The sequence below is a fragment of the Chrysochloris asiatica genome, unplaced genomic scaffold (assembly GCF_000296735.1).
Source record: "Chrysochloris asiatica unplaced genomic scaffold, ChrAsi1.0 scaffold00002, whole genome shotgun sequence".
NCBI lineage: Eukaryota > Metazoa > Chordata > Mammalia > Afrosoricida > Chrysochloridae > Chrysochloris > Chrysochloris asiatica.
Genome location: NW_006408520.1, coordinates 51,149,425 through 51,167,294, shown reverse-complemented (window position 1 = coordinate 51,167,294; position 17,870 = coordinate 51,149,425). Strand labels below are relative to the sequence as shown.

At 37.0% G+C, this 17,870-nt stretch overlaps 1 protein-coding gene across 1 annotated transcript in view; it reads right to left on the bottom strand.

Annotated features, from left to right (window-relative positions):
- The window catches only part of LOC102816137 (chromosome unknown open reading frame, human C1orf173), a 274,956-nt gene that overhangs the window by 94,805 nt on the left and 162,281 nt on the right, over positions 1–17,870 (bottom strand). The window contains exon 8 of the mRNA XM_006831089.1: positions 8,967–9,185. Coding sequence (XP_006831152.1) covers positions 8,967–9,185 — 219 coding nt within the window. The remainder of the gene's footprint in view (positions 1–8,966; positions 9,186–17,870) is intronic.

Sequence of the window (17,870 nt, the reverse complement as noted above, 5' to 3'; positions counted from 1 at the left end):
CCTACACAGTCAAAAGTTTTTGTATAGTCAATAAAGCACAAGAAAACATCTTTCTGATAGTCTCTGTTTTCAGCCAAGATTCATCCGGTGTTAGCAATGATAGTTCTCATTTTTCAACTGCTAAGTTTGAACTGCCAACCCTGCAATCAGCACCTACCAACTATCTACTTTGATTTCACTTTTAATGAGAAGCTCCAAAGCTCTTACTCTTTTAGTCAAGAAATCTGCTCTTGAGTTCTAGGTGTTGTCCTGTTACCCAGAAACATCTTTTTTTGGTGTTTTTCTTTTTTCCAGGACCTTGATTCACAAAGACAGTCTTGAGACACTCTGACAACTGAATTGGCTTTTTTAAAACTATCATTTCAAGCCCTGTTTAGTTATGTAGTTACAAAACTGCAATATGAATTTTAAGCAAAAATATTGCTTAAAGGAAAGAGTTTTTTTTCTGAAACAAATCAAACCTGCTCTGAGATATGTTAAATTACCATATATTAAATCATGTTGATCTTTTTTTCACTTCTTATTTCTCAAAATTGACTCTACTGGTGAGAACAAAAAGCAATAATAAATACCAAGTTAAAGTATTGACTAGAGTAGATGTTGAAAATGATTTTTAAATTAAATTTTTAAAAAAATGCATAATTTCCCTTTTGTGTTTGTTTTGTTTTGATACATGCCATAGAGTGGGTTCTGACTCATAGCAACCATTCCAAGAAGTGGCTGATGGGTTTGAACCACTAATCGTACAGCTAGCAGTCCACTGCTTGGCCACAAGCAAAGTTAATATTCCTTAGGATTCCTGGACTGATGCTATCGGAATAGCACTGGACTGCAAACCAGAAGGTCAGCAAGTCAAACTCACCAGGTGCTTCTTGGAAAACTCTATACAGGGTCCCTATGAGTTAGAACCACCTCAATGGCACTTAACAACAACAAGGCCTCATTCACTGTTGGAGAAAATGGATCTAGGCCTGAAGGCATAATTGATTTCCATTATATTTGCTTAGCCTAAAAAGCATAAATAAGAGTTTAATTTTTGACATGGATAGTAAATTTAGGAACTCAGTAATATAAACTCATGGTTAAATGATAAGTTAATATCTAATGCCTGCTCTCAACAAGCCTCATAATCTGGGAGTAGAGAGAATATTAAAAATACATGAAGATCAATACTAAGCTGACTATAGTAAGAGCTGTATGAAAAATAAAAAAAGTCCTCTTGAAAAAAGGACTTATGAAGTACGGAAATACACTACAGAGCATGAAATCTTTGAGGGGAGTTGGGAAGAATGGGTCTGATTATTTCTCAGGTATTGTTGTTGTTAGGTACCATGGAGTCCATTTTTAATTCATAGTAACATCATAGGATGATATAGAACTGCTCCATCACCTTTCTTAGACTATAATCATTATCAAAGCACATTACCAGGTCTTTCTCCCGCAGAGAAAATATTGTTGCTGTTTTTGTTAAGTGCTATTGAGTCAGTTCCCACAGTGACCCTGTATAGGGTTTCCAAGAAGCTTCTGGTGGGTTTGAACTGTCAACCTTGTGGTTCACAGTCCAGCACTGATCCTACAGTGCCACAAACCACCAACATTTTGTCTATCTGCCAAGTGCTTAATCACTATGCTACCAATGCTCCTTATCTCTGAGGCACTTACAGACAAATTAAAGAAAAAAAGTATTTTCCTTCTCCCCAACTATAATTAATGTCTTCAAAGATTTGAGAGAGAAGTGTCTTAAATGAATTCTATATAACTTGAATGTATGTGGGGATTATGATGCTAACTCTGCAGTGTCAGCCTATTGGGTCTGTCTACTTAGTTATATCACTTTGGGTAAGTTATTTCATCTTTATTGCCCCTGTTTTCTCACCTCTAAACAGGAGAGATTATTATATCTCCTAGCATTACACATCCTAGGAGTCCTGTGGGTTAATGTGTTGTGGAGCTGTGGGTTAATACGCTGCACTTTTAAGTTGGTTTGAACCACAAGGTCAGTGGTTCAAGCTCACCAGTAGCTCCTCGGAAACCCTGTACAGGGTTGCTATGGGCTGGCACCAACTCTCGATGGCACTTAATGACAAAAACAACAACACATCCTAGCATTATATATGGAGTCCTGGTGTGGTACTGTAGAATAAAAACTGGACTGCTAACCACAACATTAGCAGTCCAAACCCTACACACAGGGTTGCTATGCTCCTAAACAGACTAGATGACACGTAACAACAACAAAACATTATTTATTATTATTAAATTATAAAATAATGAAAAGGTATGAATCTGGATTTTGTAGGCCTGTAAATGTGAAATTATATGTAAAACATTGAGAAAACCTCCAAGCATGTGGTATAGGTTTGGACTGTTAACCACCAGGTTGGTGGTTCAAATCCACCAGCCACTCCTTGGAAACCCTACACAGGATTGCTATGAATAGGAACTGACTCAATGGAACTTAACAACTACAATAATCATAGTTATAATAATCAAACATAAGTGTCCACGCTTTGTTAAGAGCTTACAAAAGTCAAATACTTTATAGCATGTAATTAAATCAGAAAAAAAATAAATAAATAAAAGAAAATAAATTATTTTAAAGTTGGCAGAAAGTAATTAAAAGAGCAAAGGCAGGAGGGAGGATGTAGTGGACCACCTAGCTGAGGGTGTAGGGAGTAGTGCAGTTAGCATAAAGAGGAGCTGGAGAGTACAACAGAAAGTGGACCAGAATCTGGAAGACCTTGAATTCCAGAATAACACATCTACTCTTATTAGGAGAGGAGTAGCTAGTGAAGATTTATCATGGGAGGAGTACACTGGGAGCGATTTTATATAGCTTAGTTTAACCTCAAGGGTTAATGCACTTGGCTGCTAACCAAAAGTTTGGAGATACAAATCTACTCAGAGGCAACTCAGATGAAAAGCTTGGCAATCAACTTCAAAAAAATCAGTCAACACAAATGGAGTCACCATGACTCAAAATCTACTCAGTGGCAACTGGTTTTTGGACCCAAACATACCAACAAATATGGAGGTGGCATAGGATGGGATATTTCTACACATGGCACCTAGCAATGTGTAGAATCCACTAGAATTGAAGCTGATTTTGCTTACAGTCCCCTTGTGCCCCCCTCCCGTTACCCCACTTTCAATCCTCTGATCTCTAATTGTATCTGCTAACTCCTTATTCATCTTCCAAACTCCATTTCAAATGTTACATTCTCTCTGAAGTATTCTCCAGTCTCCAGTCAGAATGAATATTTCCTTTCTCTGTGTTCCCATTATACTTTATTTATACTATTATGATAGTATTCATCACAAGGCATCACAGTTCATTGTAGATATTTCTGTCTCTCTTGCTAAATTGCAGTCTTTCTGAGAGCAAGGATTTAGTCTTATTCATCTTGGTAACCTCAGCACCTAGCATGGTGCTTATCATAATGACAGCTGAATTGAGCCCTTTGATGATTTAGAGGCAGGTCATAAGTATGTAGACAATTTCAATAGTCCTCTTAGGAGTTAGTATGCTCTTGAACTAGATATGTAGCAGTATAGATTGAAAGGGATCAGTAAATAGGTGAGACATTGTGAAGGTGCAGTCTACAGTTGCCTCATATGGCCATTGAGCATATTGAAGGTGACTCATTTGAATGAAATATGCTGTAAGTATAAAATACATATTGGATTTCAAAGACACTGCATAAACATATAAAAGAACTCATCAAATAATTTTATATTGGTTACATGTTAAATTGATAATATCTTGGGTATGCTTGGTTAAAAACACTATTAAAATTATTTTTTTCCTGTTTGAAGGACCTTGAGCCTGATCAACAGAATGGCATTGCAACTACCCCAATTGACACTGAATGGGGTCCTGCTTGAGCTCCAGATTTCCTGGGAAGCTTGGGTCTTTGTTATACCTTGAGATCCTCCCCTCTGGGAAATTCCAGGTTTCAGGAAAATCTCCATACCCCTGCCCAAATCTCCATACCCGCGCCCAAATCTCCATACTCCCACCCATTGTAAACTCGCCAGAACTATACCCAGACCACCAGGCCTATAAATACCCCAGTCTGTAAGGGAACAGACAACTCTTGGCTTCCTTTGGTGATGTAAGAGCACCCCCTTCCAGGTTTATTCTCAATAAACTTGCCTGCCCTGCTGTTGAAGCCAAGACTCTCTCCTTCATCTCTTTCTTTTCCTTACACTGTTCCTTTTAACTATTTTTAATGTAGCTATTTAGAAAATATAAATTTATATATATGGCTTGCATTATAATTTTATTGAACAGTTGTCACATAAATGACTTAGAAATTACCTGGATATGTGATACAGAAGGAATCACTGAGGAGTGCAAACAGTTAAAAAGGTGGGCAATTAAAGTCCACCCAGAGGCATCATGGAAGAGTGACCTATTGATCAACATCTGAAAACCATTTAGAGCACAGTCCCATTATGTCAAATATGGGGTCGCCATGAGTAGGAATCAACTCAGGAGCAATTTTGTTATGTAATATAGATAAAAGAAAGAATTCTAGATTTTGAGCTCAGATGACTAGAAAATAAGGTCATGCTCTAAGAGAAATTTAGCAGTTGTGAAGCTGTGTTAATTTGTAACCATGTCAAATTTGAGGCATAGTTGTTGTTGTTAAGTACCATGGAGTTGGTTCCAACTCATAGTGACCCTGTGGTTCAAACAGCCGATCTTGTGGTTCAAACTGATCTTACAGTCCAGTGCTTTATCCCATAGCACCACACCAGGACTGATTTGACACAGTACTAATTTAGAGCCTGGGAATGAATAGGAAGCTGCAATAGGATATAAAGAAAGCCTCAGACTAGGACATACTTGGGTCAGCTCTTTCACAAAATACATATGAAATTAAAAAAAACATTTAAAATTTATAAACACAATGGTAAAGTACAAAGTGTGTTTTTAGTTGGAGATCTACATTTTTGCATTTACAAAACTATTTTGGGGTTCATCCACATTTTCAGCAGAAACTATGTTAAGTGTTGTTGAGTCAGAGTCAGTTCTGACTCATAGTGACTATGTTTAGGGTTTTCAAGGAATGGCTTGCAGGTTTGAACTACCAATCTTGCAGTTAGCAGTACAGTGCTTATCCTACAATGTCACACCAGGACTCCATTTAATACATGGCAAAAAATAGTATAAAATATCACTATGAAGAAAACTAATGATAAATAGAAATACATAGTAACATGGTAGGTGGTGGTAGTTGTATGTCATTGAGTCATTTCCAACTCATAGTGACCATGTGTAGGGTATCCAGTGCTTCAAATCTTCATGAGAGCAGAAAAGCCTCATCTTTCACTCACGGAACAACTGGTAGATTCAAACTGCTGACCTTGTGGTTAGCAGTCCAGCTCATAATCTATTATGTTACCAGAAGTAAGTCTACATTTCTATACAAATAAATGTAACTGGACTAAAGTCATTTATTAAATGAGCAGGGATTCTCAGATTGATTTAAACACAAACCACTCAAATGCTGCTTGGATACATTTAAAGCCTAAAGTATAAACCTAAAGACACAAAAAGTCTGAAACTAAAAGGGTTACACACATATGTGCATGTATAAAACATTTAATATACACACACAAGTTAAATACTAATCAAAATAAAATATGAAGTACTATCAACAAAATAGATTCAAAGCAAAAAGTAATAAGTGACCCAACAAATCATTTTTTTGATGATAAAAGAACACTTCACTGGTGAAATAGTGTAATCCTAAACCTGTGAGCATATGCCTAGATATTCTCAACACTTACAAAACAAACTTGATATAATTATAGGATAATTGCAAATCCGCAATCACGGAGAATTATTTTTCATTATAACTCAGGATCTGAGATTCTAAACATTGAAAAATTCTAAGGATATAAAAATATGAACAGCATCTTTATTACATATTAAAATGTTATGGAACCCTGTACCTATCATTTAGATTATCACTTTCTTTCCAAAAACTGATTCGTCTATAAACCATGTCCACAAATATGTAAGACTCAAAATGATACAGACAAAAAAGATGTTTTTAACAAAGTAATATTCAGTGAACACAAAAGAGAGTCTTATAATTAAAGCCTGGTGCCATAAGAAAGGAGTCCTGGTGTGGAGCTGTGGATTAATGCACTGGACTGAAAGTTGGTTTGAACCGCAAGATCAGACGTTGAAACTTACCAGCTGCACCTTGGAAAACCTATACAGGGTCGCTGTGGGTTGGAAGGGTTGGAACCTACTCAACAGCACTTAATAACAGCAACCATAAGAAAAAACAACTTCAAAAGATGAAAGATAAAAGTGTAGACGTTTTTCAGAGAGCCAACAAAAAGACAAAGAAATAGGTAATAGAAGAAAAAACTAAGATAACTAGAGTATAATTCTAGTTAGTTCTAATATGTCCCAAATAAGGGTTCCAAAAAGAAAGGACAACAACAAAAAAAGGCAAAGTCAGACTAGAAATCTGGGACTCAAGAGACACATATGTTCAGATTTGTCAAACTAGGGCACCAAACTGTGTTTGTGATGATACAGTGCCCAGGGAACCTGAGTAGATTCTCATCTTCAGTTTTCAGGAATATAAGATGAAATCATTGCTGTTGTCTCCTCCATGCCCAAGGTCAGAAGCCCACTCTCCGCACTATATCCCTACTGGATATTCATGATCCGGCCTACACCAGGATCTCACCACATGTCCTGATTCTTTGAGGTCCAGGCTTTCTAGGGCACATTCATGACCGTATCTCTCTGACTTCCCAAAATAGGAGCTTAAAACTGTGAAGAAAGCTGAACCCACATTCTAACAAAAAGACTTTTTACAATACATTCTCTTAGAAATACTGAAGTTTCATTACAATGTCAGCTTTGAGATTTTATAAATACAAGTGACAGGACTCTAGGGAGAAGGGATGCTGTCAATACAGATAACAATATGGTAGAGAAAGGATGAGAGGAAGCGTTGGGCCAGGAAATAAAGGACTTTGAACTGAACGTAACATTCTGCTTCATTAAGACATAGTGATGTATACATGAGAGTTTGCGTAATTGCTGTTGTTTAAACTACACATTACAAAATTGCTGTTGTTTAAACTGATGTTTAAATGATAAAGACCAGAGACCAGAAGAGTTATGGAATGACATCAAGAACATCATAAAGGAATAAAGCAAAAGGTCATTAAGAAGAGTAAGAAAGAAATGGCCAAAATGGATGTCAGAAGAGACTCTGAAATTTGCTCTCCATCATAGAGATGCTAAAGCGAATGGAAGAATTGAGGAGGGACAAGAAATGATCAGAAAGACAAAGTCAAATATTATAATGAAATGTGCAAAACCTGGAGTTAAAAAAACCAACTGGAAATAGTACGCTCAGCATTTCTCAAGCTGAGGGAACTGAAGAAAAACTTCACACCTTGACATGCAGTATTGGAGTCTATGGGTAAAATATTGAATGATGCAGAAAGCATCAAAAGAAGATGAAAGGAATACAAAATCACTGTAGCAAAAAGAAATGGTCGATGTTCAACCATTTCAAGAAGTAGCATATGATCAAGAACCAATGAACCTGAAGGAAGAAGTCCAAAATGCATTGAAGTCACTGCTTCTGTCTGTGAGATGATGATACATCACACTCCATGGCTATAAGGCGGAGCAGAAATGACATGTGCTATTACTACTGAGTGGTTGTCTGAAAACCATCCCAAGGTTTTGTTGCCTAAGAGGCCATCATTCTCTAGACAGAGGCTTTTCTTTAGTCTAAATCCCAGAATTGGTCTACAATAGAAGTTTGCATGAGCAAGAAATAAGCATTCTGTTAGTCAGCTGGGTGGCTTGACATTGTTTATTAGACTCAACTATAATAAAGTACTCCTTATAGAACTTTGCAGTACAGAAAGCATGTGAGGAAAGGAGCAGGTTACTCTATGTAAGGCCTAGATATATTGAGAGGGAAAAAGGGTATATTGAGAGCATATAGTAAAAGGAGGATAAAAACCCCAAATGGAGAGGAGAACGCTATGGACAATGGAAAAGGGTAAGATCGAGGGCATTAGTTGAAGGGTGCACCTCAGAAATGAGAGATACAAGGTTCCTTCAGAGACAATAACAAAGAGAGAAAGAAATCATAAAATAGAATTGAAAAGAAGGAAACTTAAATGAGCACAAAAATGATGGTGCCAATCTTGTGAGAAGGTTAGAGGTAAGGACAGCTGCTGAGAGTAAAATGTGCACATGGGGTATCTTGGGCACTGGAGAGTGACGTTAGTTTTGTAGAGCCAGCATGTACAGTCTTCTGAATGTTAGTTCATTACTCCCTGATTCTCTATTAGCAACATGCTGACTCAGCAATCTGCTAATAATAACAAAAGTTACTATTGGTCAAAATAAAAATTGAGAGTTTTGTTTTGTTTTGTTTTGTTTTGTTTTGCCATCTTTCTAGGCTGTATCTGTATAAAAACTAACTGGCTTTAGAACTATTTTCTTTATTAGTATTTTGAGAAACTGAGTTCAACAAACTACAATACCTTCAAAGAACATTAAAAGAAATATTTTGTAAGTATAATATTTTGCCATTCATCTTTAAAAATAAACTTTAATAAGATATTTTTTGCTTTTACAAACATTAAGACAGCATGTGATTGAGTGGGGAAAACTAAAAGAAACAGTTAATTTAGAAATGGATATAGTTCAAACTAAATTTGGTCATAAAATCACTAAATCTTTCATTATTGAATATGTTAAATTAGTTACTCAACTGAAGTATTCAAATCCTTGGTTTCAAATTCACTCAAGCTTACATTTATGAACTAATTATAACTGCTTAAACAAAGCATTTTGTATGTGATATCTCCAAATTATCTTACTGCTTATGTAGAAATCTAATAGTGAAATGTACTCTGTGTTAACTTAATAAAAGGAAAAAAATTGATTCCATAGTCACCCGGGTAAAGAGAGGTTCTAAGCCATTTGGAACAGTGGTTGGACGAAATCTTTTCCTTCTCCATGTTTCAGTTCTATTTTCCCTTGTAAATTTTCCATCTCGGGGAGGAGGTGGAAGAGGAATAGGCATCAGATAATTGTTAATGATTGGAAGTTGATATCGATTGGTTACTTGTGGATTGTCCATAGAGTTTCTGAACTTCATCACTGCCTTCTTGCCCTGTAATCACATTTCATGACATAAGAACCTTTGAAACAGAAGCAGTAACCTAACATTCAAAATTGAAGTTATGATTGGCATTGCATGCAAATATAACTGTTCTTAATAGGTAAACTGAAAACACTGAACTTAGAGTGGCTAAAAATGGCATACTGTAGTGTCTATACAAGTCCTAGTATGGCACTGTAGGATAAAGCACTAGACAGTAAGTCAGTTTGAACCACAAGGTCAGCAGTTCAAACTACCAGCCATTCCTTGGAAACCCCATACAGGGTCACTATGAGTTGGAACCAACTCAACAACACTTAACAACTCCATAGCAATTTAAATTTACAAGAATCTATAACCTTATTTAAGTGTATTTTAAATGAAACATACTGCTATGAAACTTTTATATTACTTTTAGGGTTTTCCCTCAATAGTCTATTAAATCTATTGAGATCCAGTAAAACTAGTCTGAAATCAGAATGTTTGAAGTGTTATACTTTTAAGCAAGGCCAGGTACTTCACTAAGCAACTGGGAGTTTGTACTTTTTCATGTTCTAATTTCACCTACCTAAACATTAGACTATCTAACATGGTAAAAGCTGTGAACAAATTCCTAATTTCATATGCTGTTTAGGGTAAATTATTGCAATTCTGATGGAGGGTAAATTGGAATGCTTATCAAAATTATAAAGTGCATACCCTTTGACCCAGAAATTCTACTTGCAGGAATAAAACTCTTACACAGATAATTGCATAAGAACACTAATATACATATATTGTTGTAGTTACGTGCCTTCGAGGCCGTTACAACTCACAGCAACCTTGTATTGGGTTTCTGAGGGACAGCTGTTGAGTTTGAACCTCAGACCTTGCAATTCAAAACAACCTTGAGTTCCACTGCTTATCCTTTAATGCCACACCTAAGCTCTAAAGATGTATATATCTTAGCTATATATAAGGATAGATAGATAGATAGATAGATAGATAGATAGATAGATAGATAGATAGACAGATAGAGCTTCTCCTACAATGCCACACGTGGACTCTAAGGATATATATATCTATATCTACATATAGATATAGATATATCTTTTAATACCATTTCCACAAACCTTTTGAAGTCCTTTCATATATAAACATAAAACCACACAAATTCAAACATACACATATGTATTACAAATCTAGATGAACCATTAAACAATACAACATTCTATTATAAGTCAATAAATAGAACAATATTTCATTAAATTTTGCCTTGTTTGAGTAATACATTGTTGCTAGGTTTTAAAAGAATAATGCAAATTTAGTCCTTTGACATGAAAAGGACCATTTTCATGTCAAAGGACTAAATTGTACATGGTCACTTGACACATTTCTTTTAAATATGTTCATGTATTTAGATAAAGGCAGCGATAAGGGTTGCTTCTGAGGACTTAGAAAACTGGACATATATTATCATTTTCCATTCTACAGATCTTACTGTTGTTTGCATGTTTAATTAACATGATTTAAAACTATCTTGTGGCACTGTAGGATCAGCAATGGACTGCTAACTACAAGGTAGGTGGTTCAAACTCACCAGTAACTCTGACTGAAAATGATGAGGCTGTCTGCTCCCCACACAGATTTACAGTTCTGGAAACTCTAGCTAGGGACACAATGAGTTGGAACCAACTAAATGGTAGTGGGTTTGGTTTTCTTGGCTTAAGGTATAACAACAACAGCAACAAACAACAAGGTATAATCAATAATTACAATGAATTTTTCAAGCATATCTTAAACCCTGACTTATAACAAAATTGTTATTTTTTTGTGTATCTGAAGTAGTTTTGAAAACTTAAAGTTATCCTTGGCCATTTTCATGCTTTTTTTTTTTTTTGGTATGGGGGAATTTATTTGACAGGAGTTTTGATTATCTTTAATTGCTAATTCATTTTCAGCCAATTTAATACTTATTTTCAGGTGGTGTGGTGCTTTGGGATAATGCACTGGACCACAAGGTCAGTCTGAATCGCAACATCAGTGTTTCATATTCACCAGTCCCTCCTCAGAAACCCGATTCAGGGTCCCTATGAGTCGGAATCAACACATAACAACAGTAACATGTTATTTTTAGGAAACAGAATAAATTCTCCAAACATCTTAATTGTTAAATAAGTAAAAGAAGTTTAAATGAAGGAATATGTGGTCTTAGTTTTGACAGAAAACAAGGGATTTTATCAGAAAGAAAGGGATTTATGTAGATTTCCACCAATTAGTACAGAATTGTTAGAAAGGATTCTATTGCAGATATTATTTGCATTCTTATTTTCTTATGTTTTCCAACTTTTCTGTGATAGTATACATTGATAATGTAAGAACAAATGAAAATAATAGAAATAAAGTCAATTATTCTAGATATTCTGGAGTTTGGGGCATTTTTATTTCTGACTTTTGTGTAGTGTCATCAAGTCAGTTCCAATCCATCGTGACCCTGTCTAGGATTTCCGAGGAGTAGCTAGTAAGCTTGACCTGTTGACGTTGCAGTTCAAACTGACTTTGCAGTCTAGCGCCTTTACACACTGCATCACACCAAGACTTCTGAGTAGCTACCACTTAATTGTGTGTCTTGTTTGAAAATGGTTTAATTAAAAAAATTAATATTCTGTTCTTTATCTTGCTTCTTTAGCCCAAAGCACCTGGAACATCCTTCCAATTCTACCTTTAGTTTTTCTTTTAAAATGTACTTTAATATACTATAGGATTTACCAGAATATACTATAACATTTTAAAGCAATAATAAATATGGAGGTGTTTTCCAGTTGTTTACTATTTCAACAATTACAGTACTAAATATTTTTTAATCTATCTCTTTACACATATGTGTTTATTCCTATGTGTTAAAATGCTAGGACATGTCCATTTTAAATACTGATAGCTATTGCCATGTGACCTTCACTAATAGCTGTAGCAATTTACACTCTTACCAATAGTGTCTGAGAAGCACTGGTTCTAAGCATATTCATTTTTATTCATGTCACTATGGTTACTTCAAATGCATCTGAATCAGCCTGTTTTTCATAAAATTAGTTTTGCCTGAATCAAAGATGCTCCATCCTGATACTTAGCAAAGTTCAACATGCTTATATATGTTTCACCTTCAACCACTTTCTACATACATAGCCTTTACTCTGTAAGAAAGCAGTACAAATCTACTGGATGTTCACTTTTCTTCCTTATGAATTTCTTGTCTGGTTTTATATTAAATTGTCATCATCATGCCATTGAAAAAATTTACATGTCTTTTCAGATATTTTTGCCTATATATGTTATTGATGGAACCTTTGTAGTATATTATGAGTTGGGCTGCTAATCTAAAGGTCAGCAGTTCAAATCTACCAGCTTCTCTGAAGGAAAAAAATGAGTGTTCTTCTTCCTGTAAAGATTTACAGTCTCAAAAATCCTATACATGGTTGCTATGAGTCAGAATTGACTCAATGGTACACAACCACCTTCACGATGTTATGTTTGTTAAGTGTCATTGAGTCAATTCCAACTCATAGCAGCCCTGTATAGGGTTCCTAAGGAGCATATGATGGGATTAAACCATCAACCTTGAGTTTAGAAGTCCAGTGTTTACCCTATAGCACCACACCAGGATGCTGCCTGTGTGCTGTTGTTAAGTCGGTTCCAACTCATAGAACCCTTGCATACGGTTTCTGAAGTATATAGGTGGTGGGTAGTGGTTGTGTGCTGACAAGTCAGTTTGAATTCACAGTGACTTTGTATAGGGTTTCTGAGGCTATAAATCTTTATGAGAGCAGAACGCCTCTTCTTTCTCCCTTGGAGCTGCTGATAGATTTGAACTGCTGACCCACCACAGCAGATTTTACACTATTAGAAAGAAAAAAAACAAAAAAACAAACCGCTGTTGTCAAATCATAGAACCCCTGCTACAGGACCGAATACAACTGCCCCATAAGGTTTCAAAGGCTATAATCTTTACCAAAGCAGACTGCCACATCTTTCAGCCATCAAGGGGCTTGTAGGTTTGAACTGCTGACCTTTTGCTTAGCAGTTGAGTGCTTAAATTCAGTGTCATCAGGGCTCCTTCACGACATATTGTTGTTGTTGTTGTTGTTGTTAAGTGCCATTGAGTCAGTTCTGACTCATTGTTGTTGTAGTTAGGTGGCATTGAGTCAGTACCGACTCATAGTGACCCAATGCACAACAGAACAAAACACTGCCCGGTCCTGGGCCAACCTCACAATCATTGCTACGTTTGAATCCATTGATGCTGCCATTCTGCCAACCCATCTTGCTGGGGGTCTTCCTCTTTTTCTCTGACCCTCCATTTTACCAAGTATGATATCCTTCTCCAGTGACTGGTCTCTCCTGACAATATGTCCAAAGTATGAGAGATGAAGTCTGGCCATCCTGGCTTCCAAGGAGCACTCTTGCTGCACTTCTTCCAACACAGATCTGTTTGTTCATTTGGCAGACCATGGTACTTTAAATATTCTCTGACTCATATGACACTGTAGAGAGTTTCTGAGGAATGGATTGTAGATTTGAACTGCTGACCTTCCAGTTAGCAATCTAGTGATTATCCTACAATGCTATACCAGGACTCCTTCATTACACTGTAAGTACTAATAATTTAATGACATTTGCCTGCATTGATAAATTATAGGTCCCTAGTGCCTTACAGCAGTGCCTATTCCACAGTAAGTGCCCTGTATGTATCTACTGAGTAAGTGAATATTGTTGTTGTGACATTCAGTCAGTTCTGACTCATAGTGAACCTGTAAAAGCATTTCCAAGGAATAGATGGTGGGTTTGACCACAGACCTTGTGGTTCGCAGTCCAGTGCTAATCCTCCAACACCACACTAGGAGTCCAAATTAGTCAAAATTAAGGTAAGTTTGATCTTAATCTTGTCAGTTCATCTGGGCTATAACAAAGTGTTTATTCCTCAATCACCCATACTCCAACAACTTGGAAATCAATAATAAAAAATACTGTATGATTTTAATAAGCAAATTCATCCAGGGTTTCAGAGCAGATTTGCAAAATTGAATAAAAATAAAACAAAAAAAAAATCTCCATAGCCAGCAGAAATTGACTATCAACTGATTGATATTATTCATATATCTAACGGCAAATGTGTCAGTCAAATTAGAGCTACTCGTTATAGGAACTTTATAAAGAATGTATAATCACCTTCACAAATGTGGAAAATGTCCACCCGAGTACTATCTAAGAGAGAGGAAATCCCACCCATTGGCCTGTGAACATTTCTAGTCCTAGTAGCAAAGCCATTTCAGAAGGATACAGAGGATTTCAGCCAAAGACCTTTGAGTTTCCTGGTATCCTTGGGAAGCCCATTCCTTGGATTAGATGAGTGCATCAAGCCATGTTAGCCTGATGCCACTAATATTCCATTGCATCATATCCCCTCATTCTGATTCCACACTCTCCAGGCAACCTTCTCATTGTGATTTGGCTTCCCATGTACATCTGACTGCAGGACTTTAACACAAGTATAGACTGTTTCTACATGTGTTAAATATTTGATGCACTTAAAAAATTTATTATTGCTTTTTAAGGTTTTTATTGGGGGTTGAGTGAAAATGTACAGGGCAGATCATCAAAAAAAAATTTTTTTTTTGAATTTTACCTTCAAAAAATCATATACCTTGTTTCATTACAATGATTAAAATCACTTCATGTACCATCCACCACTCGTCTGTCAGTTTGTCATGCTGTGGTGGCTTTTGAGTTACTGTGATTCTGGAAGCTAAGCTACCAGTATTTTAAATACCAACAGGGTCACCCATGGTGGACAGGTTTCAGATGAGCTTCCATATGAAGACAGACTAGGGAGAAGGAGTGACAAACTACTTCCGAATCTTTAGTCACTGAAAAACTTATGCATAGCAGAGAAACACCGTCAGATATAGTGACAGAAAATAAGTCCCTCAGGTTGGAAGGCACTCAAAATGTGACTGGGGAAGAGCTGCCTCCTCAAAGTACAGTTGACCGTGATGACATGAATGGAGTAAAGCCTGTAGGAGAAAAGCCCTCAGGACCTTCATTTGCTGATGGGGCACAACTCAAAATGAAGAGAAGCAGCTGTAAACATCCATTAATAATTGGAACATAGAATGTACGAGGTATTAATCTTGGAAAATTAGGAATTCTCAAAAATGAAATAGAACACGTAAACATTGATATCTTAGGCCTTAGTGAGCTGAAATGGACTGGTATTGGCCATTTTGAATCTGACAACCACATGGTTTATTATGCTGGAAATGACAAATTGAAGAGGAATGGTATTGCATTCATTGTCAAAAATAACATATCTAGATCAGTCATGAGGTACAACGCTGTCTGTGATAGAATAATACCCATGCACCTACAGGGAAAAACAGATAATACCACTATTATTCAAATTTACGCACCAACCACTAAAGCTAGTGAGGATGAACTAGAAGAATTCTACCAACTTCTTTCATCTGAAATTGATCAAACATGCAATAATCAACGGTGATAGGAATGCAAAGGTTGGGAGCAAAGAGAAAAGATCAGTAGTTGGAAAATATGGCCTTGGTGATAGAAATGATGCTGGAGATCACATGATAGAATTCTGCAAAACCAATGTATGATTTGTTCATTTCAAATACTTTCTTTAGACAGCATAAGAGACCACTATACAAATGGACTTCACCAGACAGAATACATAGATATCAAATTGACTACATCTTTGGAAAGAAACAATGGAAAAGTTCCATATCATCAGTCAAAACAAGGTCAGGAGCAGATTGTGGAACAGACCATCAATTGCTCATATGCAAATTCAAACTAAAGCTGAAGAAAATGAAAACAAGTCCATAAGAGCCAAAATTTGACGTTGAATGTATCCCAACTGAATTTAGAGATCATCTGAAGAACAGATTTAATACATTAAACATTAAAGACTGAAAACCACAAGAGTTGTGGGATGACATCAAGAACATCATACATGAAGAAAGCAAAAAGTCATTAAGAGGACAAGAAAGAAGGAAAAGGTCAAACTGAATATCAGAAGAGACACTGAAACTTGCTCTTCAGCATAGAAATGCTAAAGCAAATAGAAGAAATGAGAAGGTCCAAGAGCTGAACAGAAAATTTCAAAGATCAGCTCAGGAAGATAAAGCCAAATATTACAACAAAATATACAAAGGTCTGGAGTCAGAAAACCAAAAAGGAAGAACATGCTCAGCATTTCTCAAGCTAGGAAAACTGAAGAAAAAAATCTAACCTCAACTTTCATTATTAAAGGATTCTCTGGGCAAATTATTGAATGATGCAGAAAGCATCAAAAGAAGATGGAAGGGAATACCTAAAATGGGGCTATAACATGCCCAGTGAAGGAGGCTTCCTGCAGAGCCTCTGAATTACATAAGATCAGAGGTGGACTCCTGAACCCCTTCCAAAATCTTCTGAGGTGGGAAATTTCCACTGGAAAGGAAAAACAAACCAGCCTGGAGTGGCTAGAAGAACAGAAGATACTTCTTGAAAGAAAGACCAACAGGAAAAATACAAAATAATAACAACAATCCGACTGACTACTACAAGAACAAGCAAGTTGCTTGCCCAGGAGACATCAAAGCAAGAAGATGGGTCCCCTCAGGGCAAACCCCCTTCCAAGACTAACACTCAATGGGAATACACGAGTAGACACATGCTCTGACTGGTGACTACGTTGGTCAACAATAAGGGGAAGTCAGAGAAAACAGCAATGAAGCTGCGAGCTATGTCCAACCACATTCAATACACTCCTGTGAACCTGGGTGGAGACCTGATGGCTAGCAGTTTGTTAAGACCTGGGGACTCCTGGGCCCAGAGTCAGTGACATAGCCACAGAGAATGAAGCATCCAGCTGATAAGAAGAGATAGCATATGCACTAGAACACCCACACTTACAGATAATACCCACTTGACCTGGCTTCAATGGCTGGATGATCAGAGCTCAATAGAAGAAGAAAGAAGAGGAAAAAAGGAGTCATCTGATACAATTTGATGAACTTGACCTACACCTATGGATGCAGTAGCTCAAAAGAGGGAACAAATCTTTACAGCGAAAACCATTTCTACCCCCTTGATACACAGGGTTGACAGGGATGGGCAACTTGAACATTGGCTACCTAAAATGGTGGGGGGGAGGGGAGGAGTACAAAGGAAAGAAGTGACTGGCTTACAAGCTTTCAAGAGGGATCCTATATCCAGAGGGCATGGAGGAAGATAGAATCTCTACTGAGTAGTAACCAATCTGTCTGGGTGGGACTGATGAAAGGAGATGGGGATAGCACTCATGTGGGACAATAGTGAATAATTACTATCAGGACTGACTATGAAGGTTGGAAATGTAAAGGTAGACATTTTGTAGCAAAAGGAGGGGAGGGGAGTGGTTGACATTGCAGTCCAGGAGTGGAGGCCCGTGGGACCATCAAGGGAGAAGAGTGGAGTGCGGGTCCCCATCCAGAGAAACAATGACACTAGAGATAGAGGCAGAGACGATGATGTGGAGATATGGAGTGACTAGGAACTCTAGACCCAGAGAGGGAGTGGGGCTGTGTGCTGACGACCAATGGGCAGGCTTGCGGGGTGTACCCTTTGATTGGTTGATGATGCATGGAGGGGATTGTAACCATGGCAATGCAACGAATGATATAC